Here is a 27,447-nt window from a genome sequence, read left to right as displayed (position 1 = left end):
TTGTGTTATTATAATTCAATGTTATGAAAAAAAATCAAAATCAGGATTAGTTTTGTTTATTATGTGTTTTGATAGGTAATGTGTTTTTACATTATTAACCATAGATAAATTGTAAAACGTAATTATTTATAATATTTTAATTGTTTTATTTTGAATTTATTTTTCTAGCTTACAAAAATACAATCATTATTATATCGGTGAAAATAATATAAATTTCATTGGCATCTTTAGGTACTTCATTTATAATAAAAAGTTGGGTGAAATGTTTAATTTCATAATTTAATTAACAGTTAGCTAGGTGCTTAATTTAAAAAAATTATGATTTATTTTGTAACCCAACTTCACACACGAGATATCGATTGTGCCATTTTAATAATAACCGTACACTAATAATATGCTTTAAAATAAAAAGTTTAGCATCTTTTAATTTTTTGTTAGTATTATTAGAGACTATAGTATAAATATTAATAGTGTAAAATTTACACTGTAAATAGATCATAATATTTTAAAAGAAAAAAAATGTGTTAAAATATTTCTTTTCAACTACTTTAAGTATTTTAATGCATTTTATGATTTGTTTCTAATTTTTGTGGGTATTTTTGCATTATTGTTGCTTAAATATTTAAAGTCTGATCATATTATTAGGGACTTAAGTAGGGGGAGGGTCGATGGAGTCCAAACACCTCTCTCTCTCCTTTAAAGACAATTTTGTCCCAAGATTATATTTAATATGTATCCATATTCCGTATAGATAATAAAGAAAATGACGTATATTGTCTATCATCTAAAACCGTAATCCGTTTACCACGTCAGCCAGTGATAATCGGTTTATATTATCACATATCACAAGTCCGTAATGTAATTTATACCAAATTAATCTTTGTGCCACAACCAAATTCAATAACACGGTTGGAATCTTCAAAAAAATACCTTACTAATACTGTACAAGTTATAGAGGAAGAGAAAAATAAAATTGAAGTATAGCATGTAATATTTTTGGATGTTAATTCAAAATAAATTATTAGCTAATTTACATAAAAATAGTGGATGAAAATTATTTCAAAAGTTTTTGAAGGAAAAGAAATATCAAAAGATGGCTTGCTGGAGGATATGAACGAAGATAACATTCCATATTTTAAATATACGCTTATAACATCTGTGGAACTCGAAAAAAGTTTTTATGCATTTAAAATTATTTAAACTAACAATCACCTACTGAACTGTTTTATTTGACAATATTATTGATTGTTAAGTTATCCAATGTAGTGACGTGTTGAATTACTTTTACTTAAGGAGCAAAGATTCTTACATAGTTACATACCATCCATGGGCGTCCCCAAGGGGGGCAAGACGGGGCACTCGTCCCCCTGGAACAATGTTATTACCACAGCAATCGGTAAAATTCCCATTAAGAAATAAGCTTCTAAAAATAGGTCTACCTATGTATTCAGATAAAAAAAATTTGCACCCCCCCCCCTCTTAGAAAAATGTTTGGGGATGCCCATGATAGCACCCAACCATCCATTTTATTAGATATCCCTACATATCAAAACCATTGAACAAATATTGGACTCAAAATATTGGACACAAATATTGGATTTAATGATTAGAAAACGTTTTCATTACATATTTATTTAGCTATAAATTGTTTGTAATTTAACTTCCTATATTTTTAAAATTTTAAGTACAATTTTATGGCATTTTATGCATTTTTTCATACTTTTTAGGTAGGTAATCAAATTCTGGCTTTAGTTTTAATTATTGGATTATTATAATTTTCTTAATATACGCATCAATGTAGTCAGATTGCCTACATATTGCGCCGGATAAGTATGGCACAACTATGTAAATTTTACAGATTATAAAAAAAACTTTATTTAATTTATGTGGTAATGCCTTACGGCTTATGTAAGGTTAGGTACGACTATACCGTATATAATGTTTCTATGTTATACCTAAACATTTTTATTTTTATTGACAATATTTTTGCTAGTTTGCTTACAAAATGTAGGTAAATAATTAGTTTTTAAAAAATTTAATTTTTACTTTCTATGTTTGAATAGAAAACATTAAATTTATAATTTAAATACCAAAAGCAACACGTAAGCTCAATACAAAATTTGAATTTTATTTGATTATAAATATTGAAATTGTATAATGTCGATATTATGAATGTATACGTTACGAATGTAACGTTTACTTAGTTTTAGTTTTATGTATTATGTTAAATATTCCTAAAATGAAAATTTAACAGTTGAAATTGCACTAAAATAAAAAGAATCACCAAATTTATATTATTTATACTAATAAATAATTTATTGTTGTATTGTTTGTTTTTTGAAAATTTCTATATATTATCTTTAATTCATAATTGTGGTGAACATGATTTTGGAAAATATGGAATTGATGGAATTGATGACCTTGACTTGCATGGAGAAAAAAGTTATGTACGATTAGCAGCACTGTGAACGGTATTGGTAGCACTGATGCATTGGCTTGACAACAAGCGCTACTGTGGGCCGGTGGTGCCGGACGGATAGACGTGACGCCATTTTATGTCGGTTGCCGACCAACGATTCTTTCACGTTGCCTCTTTGATCCTATTTCGTCGACACTCGTCAGTCGTTCAATCAATCATTAATACGCCAACCATCCACAATCGCCATTCAAGTAGCGTGTCAATTATCACAGACACGGTCGTCGGTGATGCACTGCTCTTGCTGCTGCTGAACCGCTGCTGTTCGTCGTCCTCAGCCGCCGCCTATTCTGGTTTTTGTCCGGCGATTTAGAGTTAAATCGATTCATCCCAATGGCCGCCAATAATTATTTTGGGTTTACACATGGCGGTACCCAATACGCGTAAGTTTATTTTGAACAGTGCTGGCGGTCTGAATAGTAGTTCTAATAGTTAGGTTGTAGTTGCCAAACCGCCGTCTTTGTAATTGACTCAATGCAGTGTGCACTAGGTTATAATAATAATAATCATCCTAACCGCACACGAGGTCGTGATGAAATGGTGATATTTTTTGCTGTGCTACTATAATATATAGTAGTTATTATTTTTCGCTCGTGGGTGTGAAATTAATTTATGACGTATAACGAAAATAATTTCTACCCCCAATGGTTTTGTGAGTTACGTATTTTTACGAAGAGACGAATAAAGTAAAATATTTGACTGGCCAGTGGTTCGATTGTGAAGTGACATCACTTTTCATTTGAGACATTATAAACTATTCCCTAAAAAAATGTTCGTTCTTTTTTAATCGCTTGTCATATTCTGCGCTAGGTACTGGTAATTTTAGCTGTTCCTACATTCATATTTATCCCTGTTTCCTTGCCCATTTTTATTGTGTTCGGTACATTCATTTGTGAATTTCAGATTTGTTTAAGTACTTTGTAATTGGTTGTTGATCATTTGTGAATTCTGACAATTAAGGTCACTGCCATGTTTATGCTTATAGTTGAATGTACAGTGACCTCTAACTTAGGCAGCTTAGTGGTTGACTTTTTTAGTCTTAATAAAACTAAAAAACTATGATGCTTAATACATGATTTTTGACTGAATTCTTTATTTTTTGGAAAGTGGGCTTAAATAATTAAGGAACTTGCTGTTATGGACTATAGATAACAGATATTGATAAGTAATATTTTATTATTGTGTCTAAATATTTTAATAATTTAACTAGTCTTATAACATAAAAATTGTTTCAGTACTGCAACTGGTTATCAGCCCCCGCCTCAAGCTGGATATGCTGTACCACCGGCCACTTATACAACACCACGAGCTGCTGCAACCGCATATGATGTAGCTTCCTATCAAACAGCTGCAGCAACACAGTCTGCTTATGGTATTCATTTTAATAATTAATTTAATTTAAAGGGGGCCCATAATTTTAAATTTTAGACATATTAGATATTGCTATCTATAAAATTTTGTCAATTTCATTTTTTTTTTTTTTTATTAGTTATATGTTTTAAATTATAGTTTGTGGTTAAGTTCTTAGTTATTTTATTGGTAACTTATAATTTATTGATATTTTATATATTTTTTTTAGTTCTATATATTGCATTTTTGTTGACCAATTTAATATTCATTAGTTATTTTAATGTTTGACAAGCTTCAAACATCAGAATTTTTTACTTTGATCGGTTTGTAATAATTTGTTTTACATTTTTGAGCCTAAAAAATTTATCTATGTATTTTAATGAATATTTAACAACTCATTTTTTTTAAACAACCATAATCCTTTAAGACAAAATAGCGTAAAAAAGCATCATTACTATTTCTAAAATATTTCATATTAATAAATAAAAAGAAGCTAAGATAATAAGAACTTATTTTAAACTGGGTATAAATAATTTTAAACAGGTGTACCTATTACAGTACAAATAAATTAATATATTAGTATTACATAAGACATAAAACTTAGAAACGTTTAATAACTTAACAACCTGAATATGTCATGTTGCAATGTTTGCCATCTTGATTATCTCACTGACAGAGTATTAATCTCCTAAACATTACTATACAATTTTGTTAATTTAGAGTAATAAATTTACTGAACTATTTATATTTTTAGCAAAAGCAGCTTACAATAGTGCAGCATATGACACTAGACAAAATGCTTATGCACAACAAGCATACCCCACTCAGCCACAATATGCCCCATATCAAGTAAGTGATATTATTAATTTAAAATTATTTAACTAATTAGAATGTTGTGAAAATCTGTATTTCTATTTTACAATTCTACTTATCTAAGATAAGCCATTTTATATTTGTTTAGTATTATCGCAGAGTTCTAAATATAACTGTTTTTTTTGTTAATTTTCTTTAATTTGTTGTAATAATTCTTTGGTTCTTCACAGATATGTTTCAAAGTAGTTTTGTTTTATTGATTGTTCATGATTTTTTAGTTTATTTTTATTACGTCATATATTGTATTTAAATTAAATTATACTCTTTTATTACTAAATGATTCATCAAAGTTAACATAAAAAATTCACCCTGTTAAGCAAAAATATTGATAATTACTTTTTTGTTGTTGTAATATTGAATTATTTGTGATTAATATTAAAATATTAATTTCTTGGTTATAGGTTATTTTAAGTCTATAAGTACTTATTTAAGCAACAAACAATAAAGTCATGTATATACTGTCTATTTAGAGAACGCGCTTTTGCGTATCCTCCTGCATCTCCCTGCTATCGAAACAGGTTTCCCTATGGCAGGGTGACGTTTGGGTATGCGCAAAAAAACTGATATTGGTTGGCCCATGGCACGTTCTCTTGCTGGATAGAGTATAGTTGTGTCAATAAGTATTAAGAGTATGAACCCTTAGCTTAAATTAAATATTAGATTTAGGACAGTTTTTATTATTGCTTATGGATATGAAATTTTTTTAAATTTCTATGCATTTGTAAACATGAAAATTTATTTACACATGTGTGTTGTTACTTGTTAATGTCATAAATGAGTATTAGTTGCTTAGTTGTCCAGCCGAGCGCAACCACGAATACAAGTTGCTTATTAATAATCGTTGATGTATTGGATATTATCGTGTTTCAGTTATAAGATAATTAATGGTGCTTATGTGCTGAAGCTTAGTATTGAGTTTAACAATTTTAATGCTTCTTCAAATATGTAATGAAATTGAGCTTGAATAAAATGTCATTTTTCATTGTACATTTTACTACCATTTTCTTTAATTTTGTCCTAAGTATGTTTATTAGTTTGTGATGAAATACAAATATTTGAGTATTATGATAAATAATATTGGCTTAATCTTTTCTGAAGGAATGAACTTATATTGGATTAAAGTAATTCACTTGTTAAGAATACTTTTTTTAACTACTTATATTCATTTATGTGAAATATATTCTTAATAAATGGAACTAAATATTAATGATGAAAAAAATGAAAGTATGATGATCAATGATTTATAACATTGGCTTAATCTTTTCTGAAAAAATAAACTATTTTGAATTTAAGAAATCCATTTAATATGGATTTTTTTTTTTTTACTACTAATATTTGTTATAAATATTTTCTTAATTTATGAAACTAATTATTTATGATGAAAAAAATAAAAGTATGATAATCAGTGATTTTTAACATTGGCTTAATCTTTTCTGAAATTTTATCTGAAGTAATTTTACATTTATGTTATATATGTTATTTATTTTATGTATATTGTTTCTAAAATGGCATGACAAATTGTAATTTATTTATTATGTAATTAGTGAGTGTTGTAAAAGTTATTTTTATGATGAAAAAAATGTAATATGACTATTATGATTAATATAATGGCTTAATCTTTTCTGAAAAGTATTTTTTATTTTATTTCTAACAATGTAATTTCTTGAACTGTTCTATGATATTTATCAATACATTTTATATGTTAGGTTTTTATGATTGAAAAATAAATGATGGATATTCTTATCATCAATAAATTGGCTTAATTTTATCAATAATTTAGGGAACTGATTAATGAGTACAGACTAATTTATAAATACATACAAATATAGGTACATTTATTTTAACTATTAATTTAAGACTAACATGTTATACATTTTAGGCAGTTACTACGTATACAACAGGAGTTGTTCCAAAGAAACAATGTCAAGCTAATGCAGCTGCATATGCTACTAGTTCAGCCATGCAACAAAAAGTCACTTATCCAATCCAGTCTGCAGCAGTTACTCCTAATCAGACTACAAATAAAGGTTTGGTTTCAATATTTTTTGTTATGTTGATGTGTTTGTAAGAGTATTTTTTTTTAAATTTATGCATGTAATCCAGTTAAATTCTGTAAATTCTTAATTTTTGGGAAGGATATTAAATGATCTTGATAATGTCAATTTTAAAAGATCTATATTATGTCCAGTACCTATGATAGTTTATTTATTCAACTTATAAAAATTAGTCTTTTAAAAACTAAAAAGTATAATCAAAAGAACTTCCGTTATTCAAACCCGCTATTATCCAAACATTATTTTGTTTCAGTTCATGTATCCGATCATCTGTCAAAAATAAATAATAATACATAATATGTACATTAAAATAAGTCTTTAATATTTAATAATATGTACCTATTCTTAATATAATAATAATAACATTCTTCATAATAAGTAATAACATAATATGTATTGAGTATTAATAAGTGTAATAAGTCAATAACAATAATATTTATTAGTAATTCTATATGCATTGGATAAATAATATTATAATATATTATTTTATTATCCGAACTCGGTGTGGTCCCAATTAGTTAGGATAATCGGGGTTCTTCTGTATGTATATTTTTGTCCTATTTTTTTATTCTGTTGATTTAGTGCAATAGTTCTCAACCTTTTTTGGTTCACGGCATGCTATGATAACACAAGTTATTGTGGCATGCTCCATGCACTTGACAACAACAATTATAATAATTCAAAATATTTTCTCTTTATCATATAGTATTCCTTTATTGAAATAATTTAGTTCTCTAATAGTATGTGTTGTTGCTATATTTTAAAAAAAAAATATTGCTTTCAATATTTTTTTACCACTATGATCACAAATATCAGACATTTCTCTTGGCAAACTTAGTTCATCTCAAGGCACAATAGTGTGCCATTGCACACCTGTTGAGATTCATTGGTTTAGTGTTATACCAAAATGTCAACAACTTCAAATAGTATATAAAAAAAAAAAAAAAAATCGAGTATTAAAAATTAAATTTTAAGAAAAAGTATTCCCAATACTAATTTATATTACTGTCCCCAGGCCCATTGGTTGAAACTTATAATCCTATACCAAATTGTAAACTAGTGAACCTCATTTAATCATTAATATATCTCTTTAAATTTTTAGCACCAACTGTACCAGGATATGAAGCTGTTTATTCTAATACAAATTTTCCTACACAAAATCAAAATCAAATACGACCTAATAATGCACAAAAAAGGCAGAATTGGTTTAAAAAAAGTACTACTGGTTTTTCTGGAGGTGCTAAAGGTGGTAATAGGGTAGGTTTCGCAAATCGATCTCAAGAAATTCATTATTGTGAAGTCTGTCGTATTAGCTGTGCTGGAACTCAAGTAATTAATAGTATTAATAATTTAGTACCTATATTAAATATTTACATTTTTTTAATTTATTGCCTTCAGACATATAAAGAACATCTTGATGGACAAAAACATAAAAAACGTGAAGCGAATTCGAAGTTATCCACTGTAAATGTCAACAAACCTTCAAATAATCCGGCCACTAAAGTGTTCCATTGTGATCTCTGCGATATTTCTTGTACAGGTGCTGATTCATATGCAGCACATTTAAGGGGTTCTAAACATCAGAAAGTAAGTTTCTACATGAAATAATATTTATATAAAATGATTTAATACTACTGACTCCAGTAGAGAGTTCTCTGAATCATTATGTTGAATGAAGACGTCATCTGGTTAAAATTTGTTTAAAATGTTTGGAACTACTAAAATTAATTAATTAATTAGTATAAAGTATTTATTAAAATGTATACATGAAATGATGATAAAAATACTATACCCAGCTCTCTGAAATTATTATTTGTTGAGTTTAATTTCTGATTATCACTGCTTAAATATTTAGATAATTAGTTATTAAATTGATGTTTATACTTTCATAGAGCTTGCACTATATGTTATTTTTGACATAAAATTTAAGAAAAGAATTTATTTAGTTGACTAAATTATAATATAATCTTAATGATGATATATGATTTTTCTATACCCAGCTCTCTGAAAAAAAAATGTGGAGTGATTAATCTGAAGTTTATATTTAGTTGTTAGTACTGTATTTAATTTTAATCACATATTTTTTCAGTATTATACATTTATAAGATGACATCTTATTAAAATTATATGATGATAATATTTATTCTATACCCAGCTCTCTGAAAAATAATAATGTAGAGAGATTAATCTGAATTTTATATATTGTTAAAAGTACTGTATTTTATTTTAATCACATATTTTTTTAGTAGGTATTATAAATTTATAAGATAACATCTTAATAAAATTATATGATGATAATATTTATTCTATACCCAGCTCTCTGAAAATTAATAATGTAGAGAGATTAATCTGAATTTTATTTATTGTTAATAGTACTGTATTCAATATTAATCACTTATTTTTCTAGTATTATAAATTTATAAGACGACATCTTATTAAAATTATATGATGATAATATTTATTCTATACCCAGCTCTCTGAAAAGATTAAGTGTTGAGTTTTGATTCTGATAGTTATTAAGATATAACGAATAGCATTAATATAATTATTGAAACAGTGATTACCAATTTTTGATATTTCTCATAAATTTGTTGAGAGTTTAATAAATAATAATTGTGTGTATTATCTACTTAAATGCATTTATATTTTATTATATCTATTATATTGTCTATTTAGTTTTATTTTAATGATTTGAAAAAAACAAATTTATAGTTAAGAGTATTTGTTGTATTTTACAACATCTTAATGATGACATTATTATATACCCAGCTCTCTGAAATTAATTTGTTGAGATAATAGTCTGAAAGTTAAAAAAAAATTTGTATGACGTATTATATTTCATGATGATACAATTATTCTATACCCAGCTCTCTGAAGAGTACATTGTTGATAATAATATCTGATACAAATATTTTTATTATTAGCATATAAATTGAAAGTGTATAAATGAATACTCAAAAATGCAATTTTAATTTAAAATTTATTCCAGGTTTATAACTTGCATACTAAACTTGGTAAACCAATTCCACCTCCTAATACTGAAACTGTGGCTGTTTCAAAAACTGCTACACCCAAAGTTAATTTTATAGCAGGTATATACATTTGTTTCTATTAGTTTAACATAAGTAATATAGTAATAATTCATAAACACAAATATTTATTTCAATGTTTTATAAAATTGAATAAAATAAAAAAAATTTTAGCTGGAAAATTGGGAACAGTTATTTCAAAAATAGAAGCTAATGTTTCCCCTGTTGTTACCGTTAAAACTGAAACTAAAAGTCTACCTCCTGTAGTAACTCCTATTATAACTGGTGAAACTGATGTTCTACTTGTTGGAATGGAATACATCGAAGAAATAAAAGATGAAACAGGTATGTTTAAATTATTTATTAGAAATAGTTTTAGAATATATTGAATTTGATACTTCTAGACATAATTAAACACAGAAAATGTATTGTTATTATAAATTAGATTAATAATTGGTTTGTTGATGTATCTAATATGTGCTCTAATTCATAGTAATATTGTTATTTTGTTTAGGTAAAATGGTGAGTTTCAACTGTAAATTATGTGAATGCAAATTTAATGATCCCAATGCTAAAGAAATGCATATGAAGGGTCGAAGACATAGACTTTCTTACAAAAAAAAAGTGGATCCTAGTTTAGTAGTTGAATTAAAACCAAGTTGGTTTGAAGCTCGTAGAATGCAAAAAGACAAACAGCATGATGGCCCTAGAGTAAGAGAAGACAGGTAATAATTGTAAACTTAAAATTTAAATGCAATGAATACCTAATGATGATCTAATTAGATGACGAGTCTGAATTTAAGTTTTAAACTGTATGAAACATGTTTTTTGTTTCTTATAGATGACATTTAATTTAAATGAAGTCATTAATGATGCTGATGAGTTATAAATACATTACATTATTTTCTCTTATAGTTTAGTATAAGTTTAATACAAATATTATGTGTGTATTTTTTTATATATGATGATCTAATTAGATGACGAGTCTGAATTTAAGTTTTAAACTGTAAGAAACATGTTTTTTGTTTCTTATACATAAAATTTAATTTAAATGAAGTCATTAATGGTACTGATGAGTTTTAAATACATTAAATTATTTTCTCGTATAGTTTAGTACAAGTTTTGTTCAAATTATGTGTACTATTTATATATGATGATATTTTAGATGACGAGTCTGAATTGAAATTTCGGATTCATAGGAAGCATGTTCTTTGTTTCTTATGGATTCAATTTTTTTTATTTGAAGTCATTATTTCTCTGATTTTAAAATATTAGTAAAAAATAAATTTAAGTTGTTTTTAAAAAAATATGCTAATTAAAATTGAATAAACTTTTAGGTCTAACTTTTGGGCTGATCGTTTTATGGATATGGAAGATAGATTTTCATGGGAAGATCGAAGACGCTATCAAGAAGAAGTTGAGTATTATGATTGGTATAGATCTGTAGGACCGAGAAATATGAGTATGGGCCCACCACCACTTTTTGGTCCTCCAGCAATGATTGGTGCCCGACCACCTCCTCCTCATATGGTATGTAATTAGTTTAAAGTTTATAATTGTAAAATAATGGTTTGTTATATGAGATGTGTTTATGTTAACAGATGAAGTTTGGAATTGGAATGAGACCTCAAATACATAATTCAATGCGCCGTTATGATACTGTTGATGATAAACATATTATGGCTAAGCACTCTAGTCTTTTCCCTAAGCAAAATGCTTTAAAAACTTTACAAAAAGCCATTTCTGACACAGAAAAAGCACTGAAACTTGCTACTGAAGATTTAGTGAAAACTGGTGAATATTTTAAATTTTTAAATTGATTGATTAAATAATAATTTTTTGTTATTAATTATATAATTCTAGAAGTAGTTGTCCCTGAACCAGAACCAGAACCAGAAGCAGAAGTTGCAGAAAGTACTGATGTAAAAAAAGAACAAACAAAAAAGACAACAATAGCTAAAGAAGATGGTCGCGATGGCTCGATGTGAGTTATTGAATCATGTAAAATTATTATCTAAAATATATTAAATGACAACTCTATAAATAGGTTTACTTTTACTACTGAAAAAGATGATACTAAAATAACAAAGACAATGACTGGTTCTATGCGTGTCGGAGCATTGTCTAAAGGATTGTTATTAGTTCATGATAATGAAGTAGACTTGGTAATCATATGTACAGTACCACCAACTGTATCATTATTAAACTCTGTGTTTGCTATTTTACCAGAAAAATTGAAGGTATTTGACTTTTTTCAATGATTGATTAGCTGCATTAGAACATCTGTATGTATTTATTGTCTATTTCTACAGATAGTTGCTAAAGATGATACATATACTGTAAATAAACACGAAGCAGATGCAAAACTAACAGTTGAGACCATTTCAGAAGAAGAAAAATATGTTGTAAATGTCATTCTAACATCACCTTCCATAAGAGAGGCTATTTTGAGTGCAGCTGAAGGAGGTAAGTGAATTATAATCAATTATTTATAGGAATAATATCCTCGTATATTTAATAGCTTAAAATATAATAGGGCATCAGGGCCAGGTATGTAGGGAAAATTTAAATTTGTAAAGTGTAAATACATTGGCATCTGTTAATGTAAATGGCAAATTTATTATGAGTATGTACTATTATTTTTTTGAAAAGGGTTTTTGACCATGTGGTTATGATAATTATTGTGTTAACATTTTTATTGGTTCAATTAAAAGAGCTCAATATACTAAAACAAGTTAGATTATTATGAGTAATATTTAAAGAATTAATATGGTGTGGGTCTCTTGAGTCTTAATTTATTACTCAATGAGATAGGTGTTTAATAATATCCATGAAACCTAATGTTTTATGTGTTAATTTGATTATTTAACATAATAATTTCAATTTCTAATAATAATAGCTTTTTTTTCAAAAAATATTATGTATATTTTTTATACTTAAGGCAGATATGAAATTTAACTTATTTAATAGTATTTACTATTTATGATAGTGGATTTTATAAAACTTTGTTAATTATGTTGTGCCATGAACTTAATTTTACGTAATTACTCTATATTATGCAATAACATGACCCTATACTTACCTATTAAATTTTAAATTGTACCATTGTCTTAAGTACACACATTTACAAGGAATTAAAAGCTAAAAGTGACTTGAAAGATTTGCTCAAAAGTTAAAACAGTTAAGTGTTGGACATTTAACCTATTGAATTCTACCTTGGATTCTAAGATTTTACATTTTTAATTTGTGATTTTTTTGTAAAAATTTGTCTGGTTGAAATTATTATTATAAATAATATAATATATATCATTATTTTATTTGTATAAATTTGTCTTTTGTTGTCTCTTTGTATGTAATGTTTAATCATACATTTGGTAAACACCCAATCGTGTTAGCATATCTACTTCAAGTTTTTAATCTATTTCTATGACTGCCTTATATATTTGTGGATGTGAGGAAAGTTGAAGAATATACTTTGATTATTAACAATTTATTCATGAACTATGTTGAAATATGTCGTTCAAATTATCTAAAATTTTCTATAGCAACAAACTTGCTGTAATCACTAATGTTTCTCCTATTTTGAATTGTAGTTTTTTTTGGTAGCAGTCCGGTTGAAATTTCTATCAAAGTGTTATGGGGGGCTGTATCTGCCATTTTTTAGGTTAAGTGATTAGTGTTTCTTAAAACTTATTCACCACATTATCATCGATCACTACATATTTTCTATAGTATAATTTATCTATACAAAACAAATTTTTATAAACTTTTTACTTGTAAAACTTAATAATTAATGTGTCAATACTCAAGTACTATGAATTCAATCAAGGTAAATTTTAATTTAATTTTATAATATCTACATACTTGAATTGTCCTATTGATAACCCACCCAATAATTTATGATTTAAAATTTAAATTTATTTGGACCACTTACATAATATATGGTATCATTGGTATTATATTTTAAATGTGATTTATTTGTAAAAGATTGTTACATAATTACAAAATAATGAATGTATAAATGTGTGAAGTAATAATTGTTTAAAATAGATATATTTAATACATTTATGTGATAAAAATAATCAAATAAATTAAGTTTTGAAGTAAATTTTAAATTATTTAATATATATGTAATGGTCAAACACTCTTTGGGAAATATCATACTGAGCACATTTTTTTTTGTTTTGTTTGGGGTTTTTATTGTAGAAAGCCAACAGACGGAACCAGTGGCCATTGTGCCTGGCGAACACGTTTTGGACAAGACAAAATGTTTGGAAGCATTGGCTGCCATCAGGCATGCCAAATGGTTTCAGGTTTGCCTATTTATTTATTACTTTCCAGCTTAGCGAAATTTGTCATATTTGCCATAAGCAAATATGATTTTTTTTTTTTTAAAACATAATAAATTAAATTAAATTAAAGTTTTTTTTATTATTGTAGATTATAGTATTCATGTTGTATGTATTTATATACATATACTTCTTGATTGTTTATACTTGAAAAGTACACAAATGTATAATCGTGTGCTTTGCGGGGCACCCAATTTATAACTGATGGTCAGCAGGGTGGTGTCCCTACAATACACGAATGTACAAATGAGATGGATGTGTGCGTTTGTATGTATGTGTATGTGTGGGTATGTGAGAAAACATGAAATAAATAAAATCGAAAGGGGATTAAATTTACCAATTTTGTGAGAAGTTAGATGAACATATTGCTTAATTTATTTCCTTATAAATCCTTTTATTTTACATATTCTTTATTGTCAAATATAATTATTTATTCTTTAAATTAATCCAAAGCTTTATGCTCAAAAGAATGTATTTTGTATAGATAGTGTTGAGGTTCAAAATTAAGCACACATCCTAGGTAATTCGGTATAAACTGTTATTTTTTTTGAATTTGGAATAATATTATTAATAACCGAATGTGTAAGGCTGGAAAGTACAAAAAATATGCATTTGCTGCTGATATATTGCGTGTTAGAAAGTCCCATTTCGATTATTTTACATATTGAGAAAAAATTACTTGATATAATATACTTTGAAATTAATTTCCTGGGATGAGCCAATATACTATTAATCAAGTTAAAAATGTTAACTTAATTTAATAAAAATGTTGTTTTCATAATTTAAATTAATACATTTCATTTTATAAATGTATTATTAATTGATTTGTAAAAATGGCTCATTTCAAATTGGAATTATTTAAACTAAATATTAATTAGATTATATGTTATTACAATATTTTAGGCTAGATTGGGTGTAATTCCTAATGGACCTTTGATCATTCGTATTTTAAAAGACTTCATTATGCGAGAACCTAAATGGCATCCTTTTACTTCATGGGTAATTGAAAGTTAAAATTTTCATGACATTTATTCTTGATATTTCAAAACAATTAAATTTAAAAAAAATGTTTTCAGATGTTGGAACTGTTTGTTGAACGTGTTTTAACTAGTGCCTTTCCTCCCAATTCACTCAATGCTGCTGCTGGTTTGAGCCCGGCTGAATCATTGAGGCGTTTCTTAGAATCAATTGCAAGTGGTGCCTTATTGCCAGGGGCTACTGGTATTCATTTAGTTGATCCATGTGAGAAAGATCCTGTTGATGCTTTGGCACCACTTACTGTGCAACAACGAGAGGACATAACACAGTCGGCTCAGGTAATATAATGTTCTAAGACTATTTAAGAAAGGTGGTGAGGATTAGCAACCAGTCTGTGAATAATTTAGTATACTTTACGTTAATACCTTGTTTGAAATTATTTTATAAATTTAAATATAAATTATAAAGAATACATAACTACACCCTTTGTCTTAGCTGTTGTGAAATCACGTAATTACAATATTATTCTTCAGTGACAGTGAGTAGTTATTACTGTAAACTTCAATTTGTTGTACATGATTGTTAATCGTTCAAAAATAAAGTATTAATAATTTTTTATCTTGATAATAAAAATTATTGAAGTTTCTTAATACATTTATTTGTTTATTTTTTGGGTTTAATAAAGAAGGTTGCTGATCCTTGTATAGTAATTATTATAATTAGATAAATAATATTACTGTTCGACTTTCAAAATAAAATGTGTTGGTAAAACTTGATTGTATGAAAAATTATTATTTTGTGTAAACATGATGATTCATTTAACCTAGCTCACTCTGATTGACATAGTCATGCTGATGCTAAATAATATTTATCTGACATTAATTTTATTATAATTGTAAATATGATTGGTATATTAGTTTGTTAAAGTTAAACTACATTTACTTGACTCGATAGTTTAAAAATTTAAACAATGATTTTTATAATATTAACATCTGATGATTTATATTTAACCTAGCTCACACTGATTGACACTTAGTCATGTTGATGCTAATCCATATTTTTTCTGACTTTATAGTTATAAAATATTTATATAAATGCTTTATATTTAATAGATTATTTACATCTGATGATTTATATTTAACCTAGCTCACACTGATTGACACTTAGTCATGCTGATGCTTAACCATATTTTTCTGACTTAATAATTGTTAAGGATAAATATATTTGTCATAAACTATAAATGTTTTACATTAGGGGTGGCCAAACTTATTTTGGTTACAATCTACTAAAAATATACTTCACCTTTGAGGATCGACTTCCATAGAAATTTTTTTTTATTATTGAATAACTTACTATAATTATTAAGAAACATATATAGCGCGTGGCCCTAAAAATAAATTCTTACATGATCGACTTAGAAATTGTCCATAATTGACTGGTTGATCGCGATCGACCATTTGGCCGCCCCTGTTTTACATATTAATTATTTAACCCAGTTTATTGTTAATTTTTGTCATATTGACATACTTTTGTTATATTTAATAAACCTAATTTTTAGTTAAATTTATTTATAGTAGTACTTTTTTTCTTATTATGCTGCCATGATGAATGTCTCATTAAACCTAGCTCACTCTGATTATTTTGGTTTGATGTATCATGACAGTTCTGAGCTTGAGAGGATGTTCTAGTAAACCAGTTGTTTGGCTTACACGTGTATAGTAAAGTACATAGAAATTGAGTCCTAAAATTATGTATATGTGAATTGTGTCTTTGTTTTTATAGAATGAGGATGTCTTTAAATTATTATTAATTTTTATGGAATTGTTTCTAATTTTAATCATTAATTGTTGATATACCATTAACTCAAGATTTTAGGTTTTTTTTTATATCAAGATTCATACTGTTTTTTTTTAAATTTTTTTACTTATATTTCCATTATTTAAGATTTAAACTTCGTATTTTGATGTTATTACTTCTAAACAATAGAAATAATTAATTTGGTATGAAGAATAAAGCATGCCATTAAATTTAAAGTGAAATCATTTAAATTCTAAATAGTTTCTAATTATTTACTATTGACAAACATTTATTGTGGATAGAACTTGGTCATCTTACTTCTAAAGCTCTAAGTGCAATTTAGGATTTGTGATGTATATAAAATTATATATTTGGATGCAAAGTAGGTAGAGCTATAATGTATTGATTTTATCTCCCTATATTTTTTAGATTCATATATTTCAGTTACATTTTTTACAATGTTAAATAATATGTTTTATTGTTATCTAATTCTTTTAATTAAACATGATACATAGCAATAGTACATATCTATTATAATTATTACTAAGTGTAAATTGTATTTAAAATAATTAATTTTTAGAATGCGTTGCGATTGTTAACCTTCAGACAAGTGAATAAAGTACTTGGAATGGAAATGCTTCCTGTAAAACAACAACGGTTTACTCGCAAGCGACGTCGTGAAGGTTCAACTAGTGAAGGGAATGAAACAGAAGATGGTATTATTTCATTACATTTTTAAACTATTTAAATAAAATTTGTATAACTAACTGATTTTTATATTTTTAAGTTGGTGAAAATAAGAAGAAAGACAAAAAAGAAGATGATAGTATAATTCAAAGCCAGACAAATGATCCTATTGATACTGCTGATGAAATTACAAATGGTATAGTGGCTAATATGGAAACTGAGAAGATTGATACTAAATAGTGTGTAAAAGTGAACTAGTCTTGTACATTAATTAACTATTCTTTTTTATGTTTAAGAAATTAAATTTTACATTATGACCCAAATTATATTGTAATATTACCTTTATACTTGTATTATTTTTTCAATGATTGACAATTCAACTGATTTTTTTCTTGTGTTAATCACTTATTCTATAATTCATACAAGTACATAGATTAAATTAAATATGTACTTTCACTATAATTTTTCTTCAATTTGTATTATTTTATATTAATTTATAAAATTTGTTGTATTATTATAACTGATATAAATTAAACAGTTCAATCATATTAATACACTTAAAGAATATAATATTATTTATTGGGACATAAAAAAAATATTCTTTTAGAATCCTTGTTTTTATTACGAATATTAGAATTGTCAGTTATATTTTTTAGTTAAGTGCAATAATTTATTTTTAATTTTAATGATAAAGTTTACTATTGGTTTTTTTTAAATTTATCTTTTTAAGAGTTTTTAGATAGTTAAAAGATCTTCAGATTATGTATGTAATCAAATATTATCAAACATGTATATTAGCTGTTGCTAATTAAAAGTTTTATTGTTTTCTAAAATAAATAACAAGAATATTTGTATTCAAATCTTATGTAATTACATAATTTACAAACTATTAAAAATTAATAATGGATTGAACATAACGCTATTATTAATTTGAAAATACTTGAACACATTACTGAATAATGCCAAGTTTTAATGTAATCAATTGTTTGAGTAAGTTAAAACTTAAACTAAACTTACTTAACTAAAAAGAGTCTAAAAATCATCTTTTAGAGCCATCTAAAAAGAGAAAAACACCGGGTGTTGACAAGTTAATCTGAAGCCTCACAGTCTCCAGCTAGTAACCTTCTGGCTAGGCTATGCACATGAGATCACCAGTGTTCTCAAAATTTGGTAGTTGATTGATTGACCTTTATGGCTTATTATAAAGCTTTTTAAACAGTAGATATATTTATAATTGAATAATTTATGTTATGTTAATTATGAATTTATGATAATTAGGGAAACTCTCTGTATCTGTACCTGTCTACCTGTGTACTGTATTATACATCTGAAGCACATAAATATACATAGTTTAGTACATTATACACTTCAAAATTGATTTATTTTTGTTTTTTAAATTTTGATGTATGTATCTAACTAGTCTACAAAGTTAAATAATTAATGACCATGGTAGGCAAGAAATTGTAGGTACTATCTATCAATCATAAAAGCACGTTATCTTGTTGCATAAACTGGTTGTCTTTTCAAATTGGGTTGGAGTAATATAAATAATATAATAATTATTGTCTCATTATCCTTGTTAATAATTGCTTTAAAGTTTAAACATAATGTATACATCATTATTAAGTCTGTTAAATTTTATAACATGTTTAATTATAAGTGAAGGACTGACTGTATAATTAATTAATTATTATTAATTCGGCATTTTGTGTAGTTAAATTTAGTTTTATTAAATAAAATATAACAACATTTTTAGATATTTTAAACATATACCTACATGAAATGTATTAATTACCTAATAGTAATAAATGTTCGGTCGCCTGGATTATGTTCATTGTTTAAACAATATTATGAAATTATTAATTAATACGTATTTTTTAAACTCTGCTTTAATTGTATTATGTGTTTCAATTTCATGTATGTATTTATCTAGATTAACTATTCATATTATAGAATTTTCGAATTGTTGAAATGTAATTTCAATATAACTAATTTTTTTGTATTAACATAACGTGAGATTGAAGCAAAATAATACAAATTGTATTATATTTTGTATGAGTGGAGTAGGTTACTTTGAGTATTAATAATGACCAGATTTGTCAATTTTATTTGACGGAAGAGCAAACGATATTTCCTGGAATTTTTACCGTTAAACACACGATAGTACCTTTTATCTTGGTGTACTGGGTGACACCTGGCGCCATTACATTTTATTGGCAGTTAAAATACTTCAATTTTCAACTATGAAGCGTTAGCACTAGTAAAATTGTTCAGTACTTTTTTTAATAATCGAAAAAAAAAACAAAAAATTAAAAAAACGGGAATCTTAACGCTAAAACAGTTTTTGACTAAATTGATTTCTTTATTTGTTATAATTAAAAAATATGTAAGACTAAAAAAACTTGAAATGGTAACGAAGTGTTTAAGTTATCATTAATTTAAAAATATTTTGATCTATTTTATAATATGTACCTTTAAGAAATTCGAAATTTTCATTTTTTTTAGTTAAATTCAATATATATTGTAGTGTTTTATAAGTTTAATTTAAGATCCCATATCATTTATTCCTGTTGGACCTATAAGAACCCATATATCTAAATTATAGGTAAATATTAAATAACAATATTTACAGTACCTACACTCAGAATTACAAGCTTATAAAGTTCGGATGATGCCAAATTTCGTAAAAGTCATGAACAATTCCTAATTGTTTAAAGCTTATAAAATGTTCAATTTTTATAGCTGGCGCTTGAAAATTGTTTAGAAAATTTCTCATAATTAGTAGATAAACCAACAAATTAAAAATATCTAAAAAAGTTGTTTTTAGATGTAATTTTTTGACGTGGGTAGGTACATAGTTTTAGGATTAAACTTAGTGATTATTCGCTTGGATATAATATCTGTGGTACGAGATTTTAAATCAAGATAATTTAATATTTTCTTTTAATTGTTTATTGTCTGCTTTTTAATATAGATTTAAATTGTAAAAAAAAAAATTATACATTTTTGGATACATTTTGAAACCATTTTTTATAGTGGGTGGAAGCTGTGATTCATTTGAGTTATAAAAATCAATTTTGATTATTTCAATGCATTACTCAGTGTATTAGTTTGATAACCATAGAAAAGAAGTTAAGTAGGTACAATATTATAAGTGTGAGTAAATGCAGGTCGAAACCTACCACGGACCACGGTAGAGACTTGTTCGTTTCCATCATCAGTTATCACTTAAAAACTAATTTTCAACTTATTAATAAATTGTTGTATCCGTTTGTATGTCTTAGAGTTGAGATCATCTTTTCCACATTTTTGAGTTTATTACCCTAAATTCTAAGAATATTTTACAAAAAAATTAGAAATTTAAGAATTGTAAACTATACTACTCAATAAAGCACACTGCGCGTTGGAATGTGTCTGCATTAATAATTGGAGCTAGTGTAGGACCTTAGGGATGTATATTTTATATTATTTTGTTTGGTTGAATTGTTATTGGCTACTTTTTTTTACTACAACGATAAATAGAATAGATAGGTGAAGGAATAGGAATTTGAGAATGTCGATCTGAATATGTATTTCTGTTTTCTGTAATTTTAAACAAAATGTATTAATAGTTTAAACAGTATTACTGTAATATTTAGGAAGAAAAAAAACCTTTATTTGTTATTCTTAATTTAGTTGAATTCCCTGTAAAAATCGCATTGAAAAAAATTAAAAATCAATGTTTATTTTATTTTTTAATTATTATAATTATAATTAATTGGAACTTGTAATTTTGAATATACAATATTTATATAATTACATAATTTAACAACATAGTCGTCACTATAGTCAATGAAGTAACAACTAATAACTAAAACAATGTTGGGTAAAATTTCAAGTATTTGAAACATTTGTTTTATTAAAATTAATTTGCTAAATGTAACATGCATAAATACAGTGTTTCAAAAGCTTGGAATAATAATTTCCATAATTTTGTTAATATTTACAATTTGTAAAATTAGAATATTTCAATAATATAGTCACGTTTACAAGAAATGTTATGTAGGAATATTGACCGTCGGCCAACATCAGAATAGTTCAATAGTGTATACATTAATTATAATAATATTATATATTATAAGTTATAATCGAGAAACAAATCGACGGCAGCAGCGTTGAAAACAATTTTTCTTTTACAAAAATTAATCATAACCGCACCGCGTTCCAGGAAAAATAGATGGTAAGTATAAGTACGAATAAAACAGTTTAATATTATAATATATTGTAAACCGCAATATTATTTTTTGTTAATGATATAATAGTAGTCGATAAACGATTTGTCAGATTTGTGTTCACGACTGTTGTCCGGGCGGTCGTTTCTCTCCAACGCAGGTACACCATAAATAAACATACATTTAATAACGGAAATAAAAATACATACATTTATAATAAGTCTCTAATATGACGCGAAACACAATGTTATATTATATTGGCAAATAATATCCAACGAATACGATCACAGTAGACATCCAGTCTGTTGATGAGCGAATACCTAAATTGGCGTGTAGATATTCATTTATACAAAAAAAAGTTATATTAATCGATTTAAAAATATCTGATTAGTTTATTTTATTTTTTGACGATGACGTATCGAGATATTCAACCAATAGCTTTGGCCCAGACCGCGGTCAACGCGGCCACCGTAACTATATGCATATGCTTTGGACATGCTGATGATCTGGCAACTTTGTTCTTTGAGCTCTTTCCAATAGGTATATCGCCCTGAAGCTCTGGAAAAAGAAAATCATAACGTTCAAAATTTAGCAAGTTTGGTAAAAGTTCTTAAAACTAAAATTTACCGTAATTGCTCAATAATTTACCTATGCGGTACTTAGGTCTGGCGATATATTATTATCAATTATTTAACATAAATCCGGATAGGTTAGGTTTAAAATGCAGCTTTAAATTCAACAAGACGTGCATTGTGCAACATTAATTCTACGTATAATTATTATAGCAACGTCGTTCGTAATTTTCAAGTACCCTATGGTTTCTGTGATGGTAATTAAACGGTGGTCTTAAGTCGTCGATGTATTTTAGTAGTACTTAGTAAGTGATATTGGAGTACCTATAGGATATTGAAAAACTAGTTATATTATATTATAGACGGTATCGCGATGCAATGCGCCTACGTGAACTTTCAAATGTGTAGATTATAAATTTATTAATATTATACATAAGGGGCATTTACGACCCCACGCGTTTTGATCGTAGCGCCATGTTATAATAGGCATACCTTCACACGGAAACGGTTTGCTAGTCATAGTAAATAGGTACGGCAGAGGCGACGAAGAGGACGAAGGAGATCTGCTCTATAGTGTCGCAGGAGGTGACGCGCGCGGAAAGAAAAATGAACGCCAATCACGTTCAAGAATCTTCCTGTGTCTAAAACCGTTTTACCTTATCTTCAATATATATCGAGACTTGATGGCTTTGCAGGCGCACACCTATACCTATAGTTATATGTAAATGTGAATTCGTTCGAGTACGGAATGTAATTCATATTTATATTCTTTCCCGATGCAATGTTAAACTACATAATATTATATAGGTATAGGGCAGATACATGTATAATACGTAATAATATGACGTTTAAACGTGCGGCTTACGCTCGGGGTTATTTATTTTATCTTAAATCGGGCTCAGACGTCGCATAATTTACAGGTGTTTTGGTTTTTATTTTTTTTTCTCAAACTAAGCGATTTAAACCCTTTTTCTCAACGACAATAGGTACTCGTTTGTTGTCATAACAGAACAATTATAGCTCATCTCTTGTTTAATTTAATTGCATAGTACAGTTATAATAACAGTATAGCTGTCGACGCTCTCATGATATAAAATATGCCAATACTTGGAAATAACCAATGTACCAGTCACAACTTACACTATTGTAACAATAACACCTTATTTATTAATTTATCATATATTTATATAGTGTTAATTATTATTATTACCTATGTGTATATAGGTAGTGTTACCGTTACAAAGTACAAACTGTGTTAAATTCAATTAAATATTAGGTATTATAGAATATTATATTTTATTGCTGCCGATAATAAAACATGGAAATTAATCTTGATCAGTGATCACGATTTTTAAGGAACTACTTTAGGTACTTAACATAAAACAAATATTGCAGTTATTTCAGCTCCTCTTTGGATGTGTTCATATATTATTCAATTGATAATCATTTGAATAGTTAACTTAACTGTTTCTAACTTAACCTAAGGTTAGAAACTAAAAATATAAATATAAGCTCTGAGAAACATAATTTGGATAGAAATTTATTATACTATTCTTGTCATGTATTCGTGTTCTGGAATTTCAAGGGGTACATGGAGGAGAGAGGTCCAGTACAGTTTCATAAGTCGGAAAGTGGTTCACACCCTCGGGGTTTTCTGGAAACTAAGAACTAATTAAAATAATAGGTTTGAATAATTTACCTACTGTCAAGGTAATTACAAGATAATTCTTTTCAAGGTAAACAATAAACATGTGTATTTTTTTGAAAAATGGTAACAATCTTAGGAATATATTTTTTTGATGATTTAAAGTGATTGTAAAAAACATTTATAAAAAAACATTTTTTATCGTTATCATTTTTAATTTTTTTTTTTAATGATATACATTTTTAATTCCTTTTTCTAAAATTGTTGTATAAAAAATAAGTCATACTTCGTTTGAAATAATATATTATATTAAATATTTTAATAATAAAATAAGTGCCATTACACTATATTATGTTTATCTAATTTAATCAAATACTTATGACTAATTAATTAATAGTTTTAAATTCGATTTTTATATATTAAAATACTGCAGAGGATATGTGGATCTAAGTTATAAACATAAGAGTACACTAATAAATTATCAACTAAGAACATAGTGTCATAGTATGATATATTTGTTGTCATAATATTATCACTGTTTAAGATTATACAAGGGAGTATTATTTAATATTTATCAGACTTTCACGTAATTGTAATTTGATTTTAGGTACCTATTATTAATATATATTTGAAGTATAATGCCAAAAAAAATTCAACAACAGAGTCAATGCGAGGCGGCTAACCACTTTTTCTCACCCACTCTGCAGGTAAAGACTTGTTTTTTAAATATTAATCACGAATTCATGAACACTTAATTATTTTTAATAAATACATTATGCGAATACAAATTTCTGTCATTTTATGCATGTAAATTTTATATCATTTGGTTTGTATGTACACACATAATAATATTATACTAATACACGTATTGTTCTTTGTGTTTGAAAATTTAAATATTCGAGATTTCAATCGTCGTTTGCTGGAAAACTACTACTCAACAACGGTTTACGGTGCAGTTATTATTTACACTCGACCCTCGTATAATATTCAGCGAGTATTGTGATGATAATAATAACAATCATCCGGAAGGGAAATTTATCTAACAAGTTGCAGTAGAGAAAGCGTTCAACGGGTAAGTGTGCTTATTGTGTGTGTGTGTGGCCAGTTTACGGTGGCATTTTCTCTCGTTCTTATCGTTTTTTCTCTCTACGAAATGAGGTATCGTGAAACAAATAGCGTCGGAATATAAAAACAGAAAAACCTCAGAATAACAACCCTTTTTAGAGGGTTACTGGTCGTTTATAACCCCGGATGTGGCCGTTCTCCATACACTCCCCATGCTGCAATAATATTATGTGATGTTGCACAGCGACAGACAACACCATAGCAATTTTTATGAAGTACCGCAGAGTTATTTCACGCCCTCTTCTAGTAAGTTTATTTTTCTCGAGGCCGTAAACTGATTTCATTCGGTCGTAATTCGCTCTGCTGAGAATCTAACGCAGTAAAATATCATTTTTATTTATCTTTGTACGTTGTGAATATTCAAATTGTGTTCTTTATCGTAAAAATAGGTAGCTATCTACCTATCTAAATCCTACCTATATTACTATATAAACGTATAATATGTATGTTGTACGGTATTTTATAGTGAATATTTAAACAAATTGTCAAATGAACAAAATGTGCATTAGGAAATATTAAAATATGTCTGGTGCAAAAAAACCTGCACGAAATGCTTCTAATTTATAACCGTCAAATTTGATAATAATTTTGATATATACTAGGTAAGTAGGAAAAAAATAATACGCCAATATACAACAAAAATTAGAGGCATTATTTAGTTTCTATACAAATTCGTAATTAAAGTTCTATAAACTTGGACAAGTGTACTTTTTTAATGATTAATTTTTATAGGCGATCTACGGTTTTAGATGACTTACAATATGCAAGAAACAACTAAAACGTCATATTTTTTTTATCATAGTATTGTAGATAATATTTTATGAATTTTTAATTTTATATTCTGTTTTTATATTAATCAGTACCTACCTAAGTTGATAGTTTTTGGTTTAATTTTTTTTTGTGTTACATATTTTTATAGTTTACTTACCTATATAGGTAACAAACGATAAGCAAGACAGTCAAAATATAGAATGACATTTAAACCTTTTATTAAAAAAGGAAACAAACCATTTCAAAATGGATTAATTAATACAATTCCTGTAATAATTACATTATTAAAATTATTCTTAAGAATATTAAAATTAGTTCTTTATTGATTTTGAGTTTTTGCTATAATAGTTATATTTGTTAATGTTATTGTAATTATTTAATTAAACAATTGATAAAAAAAAAATATTACTGCGGGAAATGGGTATATGGATTTTGTCCCCCTGGTTTCGGTATTGTTATTAATAATAGTATTATTTTCACTTGTAAATTGTGAGCGAAAACGAATGTTAAGCGAAAGATAATAATAAATGATACGTAACAATAAAAGATAAAATAAGTGTTTATAAAAATTTCTTTTAATGTTGAGGAAGTATTTGAACTCTGAAAAGCGTCGTTTTAACAAAATTAAAATATTTTACTTGCTTGTAGTTTATTATTTATAATCTTAATTGATTTGAACAAAACACTATTTTTTCTTTTAAATTATTAAATTGTTGATCGATGAAACAATTAATTGTATTATTTAATATTTCAACCATTTATTTTAGTCGATTATTATAATAATTTAGTTAGAATTACTATAATTTTTCTTTCCGCGCACGGAAAATATGAGTAGTCTTATAAAAAGAAAATTCCCTTAGGAATATACGAACAGTTATTCTTACCCAAATATTACATGGGGTTGTTGTTATAATTCCAAGGGGCATTGGTATCAATAAGACGGTACAGCTGAACATACCAGTAGAATTTTAATGAATTTTCTACGCAACATGTTTTCTAACCAACCTATATTTTATGCTGAGATCCCAAAGATGTTACGAGTTTATTTGTGTACGTATTAATTGAAATAACTGTTTATGAAATAAGTTTTAATTTGGAAACGGCTAAAGGGTAACTAAAATAAATTTTCTATAAAATTTAAAGAGACTATTCAGCTATTGTGTTGAATAGCATGTTAACGCTATCAATCGACAAAACCATGCTATGCCACAATCGACTTACTACAGGTAGAATTGACTCAAAAACGATTTCATATTATGCATAACTGCAGTTTCAGATTTGTATAATAGTCGAATTAGACTATTTTATTCGATCGTCCGTTCGATTTTTAATTAACAATGTTTTCATTTCGTGGTATGATGCTTGCTGACACTTGTTAAACTGTAACTGTCAAAATAATAGTACTATGAGGTTTTGTACTGTTGTAGTAATGTTATTAACAGAACAGAGCTCACTGTTATATGAATGAATAGTGTGTGTCATTACGAAAGTTATCATTGTGTGTTTGTCGCTTGATATTTAATTAGTGCA

General features: G+C 26.7%; 2 protein-coding genes across 3 annotated transcripts in view; one reads left to right on the top strand and one right to left on the bottom strand.

The window, feature by feature from the left end:
* The first annotated feature begins 2,526 nt into the window (after positions 1-2,526).
* LOC114121045 (zinc finger RNA-binding protein) lies at positions 2,527-17,938 on the top strand. Of its 2 annotated transcripts, none has more exons than XM_027983192.2 (19): positions 2,527-2,859; positions 3,712-3,848; positions 4,581-4,675; positions 6,579-6,726; positions 7,856-8,082; positions 8,152-8,340; positions 9,743-9,845; positions 9,957-10,127; positions 10,297-10,507; positions 11,120-11,312; positions 11,384-11,576; positions 11,649-11,766; positions 11,830-12,022; positions 12,095-12,248; positions 13,989-14,095; positions 15,035-15,130; positions 15,208-15,447; positions 17,487-17,622; positions 17,694-17,938. In XM_027983192.2, exons 1-19 carry the CDS (start codon positions 2,810-2,812, stop codon positions 17,831-17,833), a joined length of 2,901 nt encoding a protein of 966 aa, XP_027838993.1. In that variant the 5' UTR covers positions 2,527-2,809; the 3' UTR covers positions 17,834-17,938. The 2 variants fall into 2 exon arrangements, with proteins under 2 accessions (XP_027838993.1, XP_027838992.1); XM_027983191.2 differs by having other exon boundaries at positions 2,528-2,859; positions 11,646-11,766.
* A 3,370-nt stretch (positions 17,939-21,308) lies between these two features.
* Positions 21,309-27,447, bottom strand: part of LOC114121043 (lachesin-like) — a 199,705-nt gene continuing 193,566 nt past the window's right edge. The window contains exon 8 of the mRNA XM_027983187.2: positions 21,309-22,362. Within this exon, the coding sequence (XP_027838988.2) occupies positions 22,232-22,362 (131 nt within the window). The 3' untranslated portion in view covers positions 21,309-22,231. The remainder of the gene's footprint in view (positions 22,363-27,447) is intronic.

The sequence above is a fragment of the Aphis gossypii genome, chromosome 2 (assembly GCF_020184175.1).
Source record: "Aphis gossypii isolate Hap1 chromosome 2, ASM2018417v2, whole genome shotgun sequence".
In the NCBI taxonomy this organism is placed as follows: domain Eukaryota; kingdom Metazoa; phylum Arthropoda; class Insecta; order Hemiptera; family Aphididae; genus Aphis; species Aphis gossypii.
Note: the sequence above shows the minus strand (reverse complement) of the source record. Positions and strands in the feature narration are given on the sequence as shown.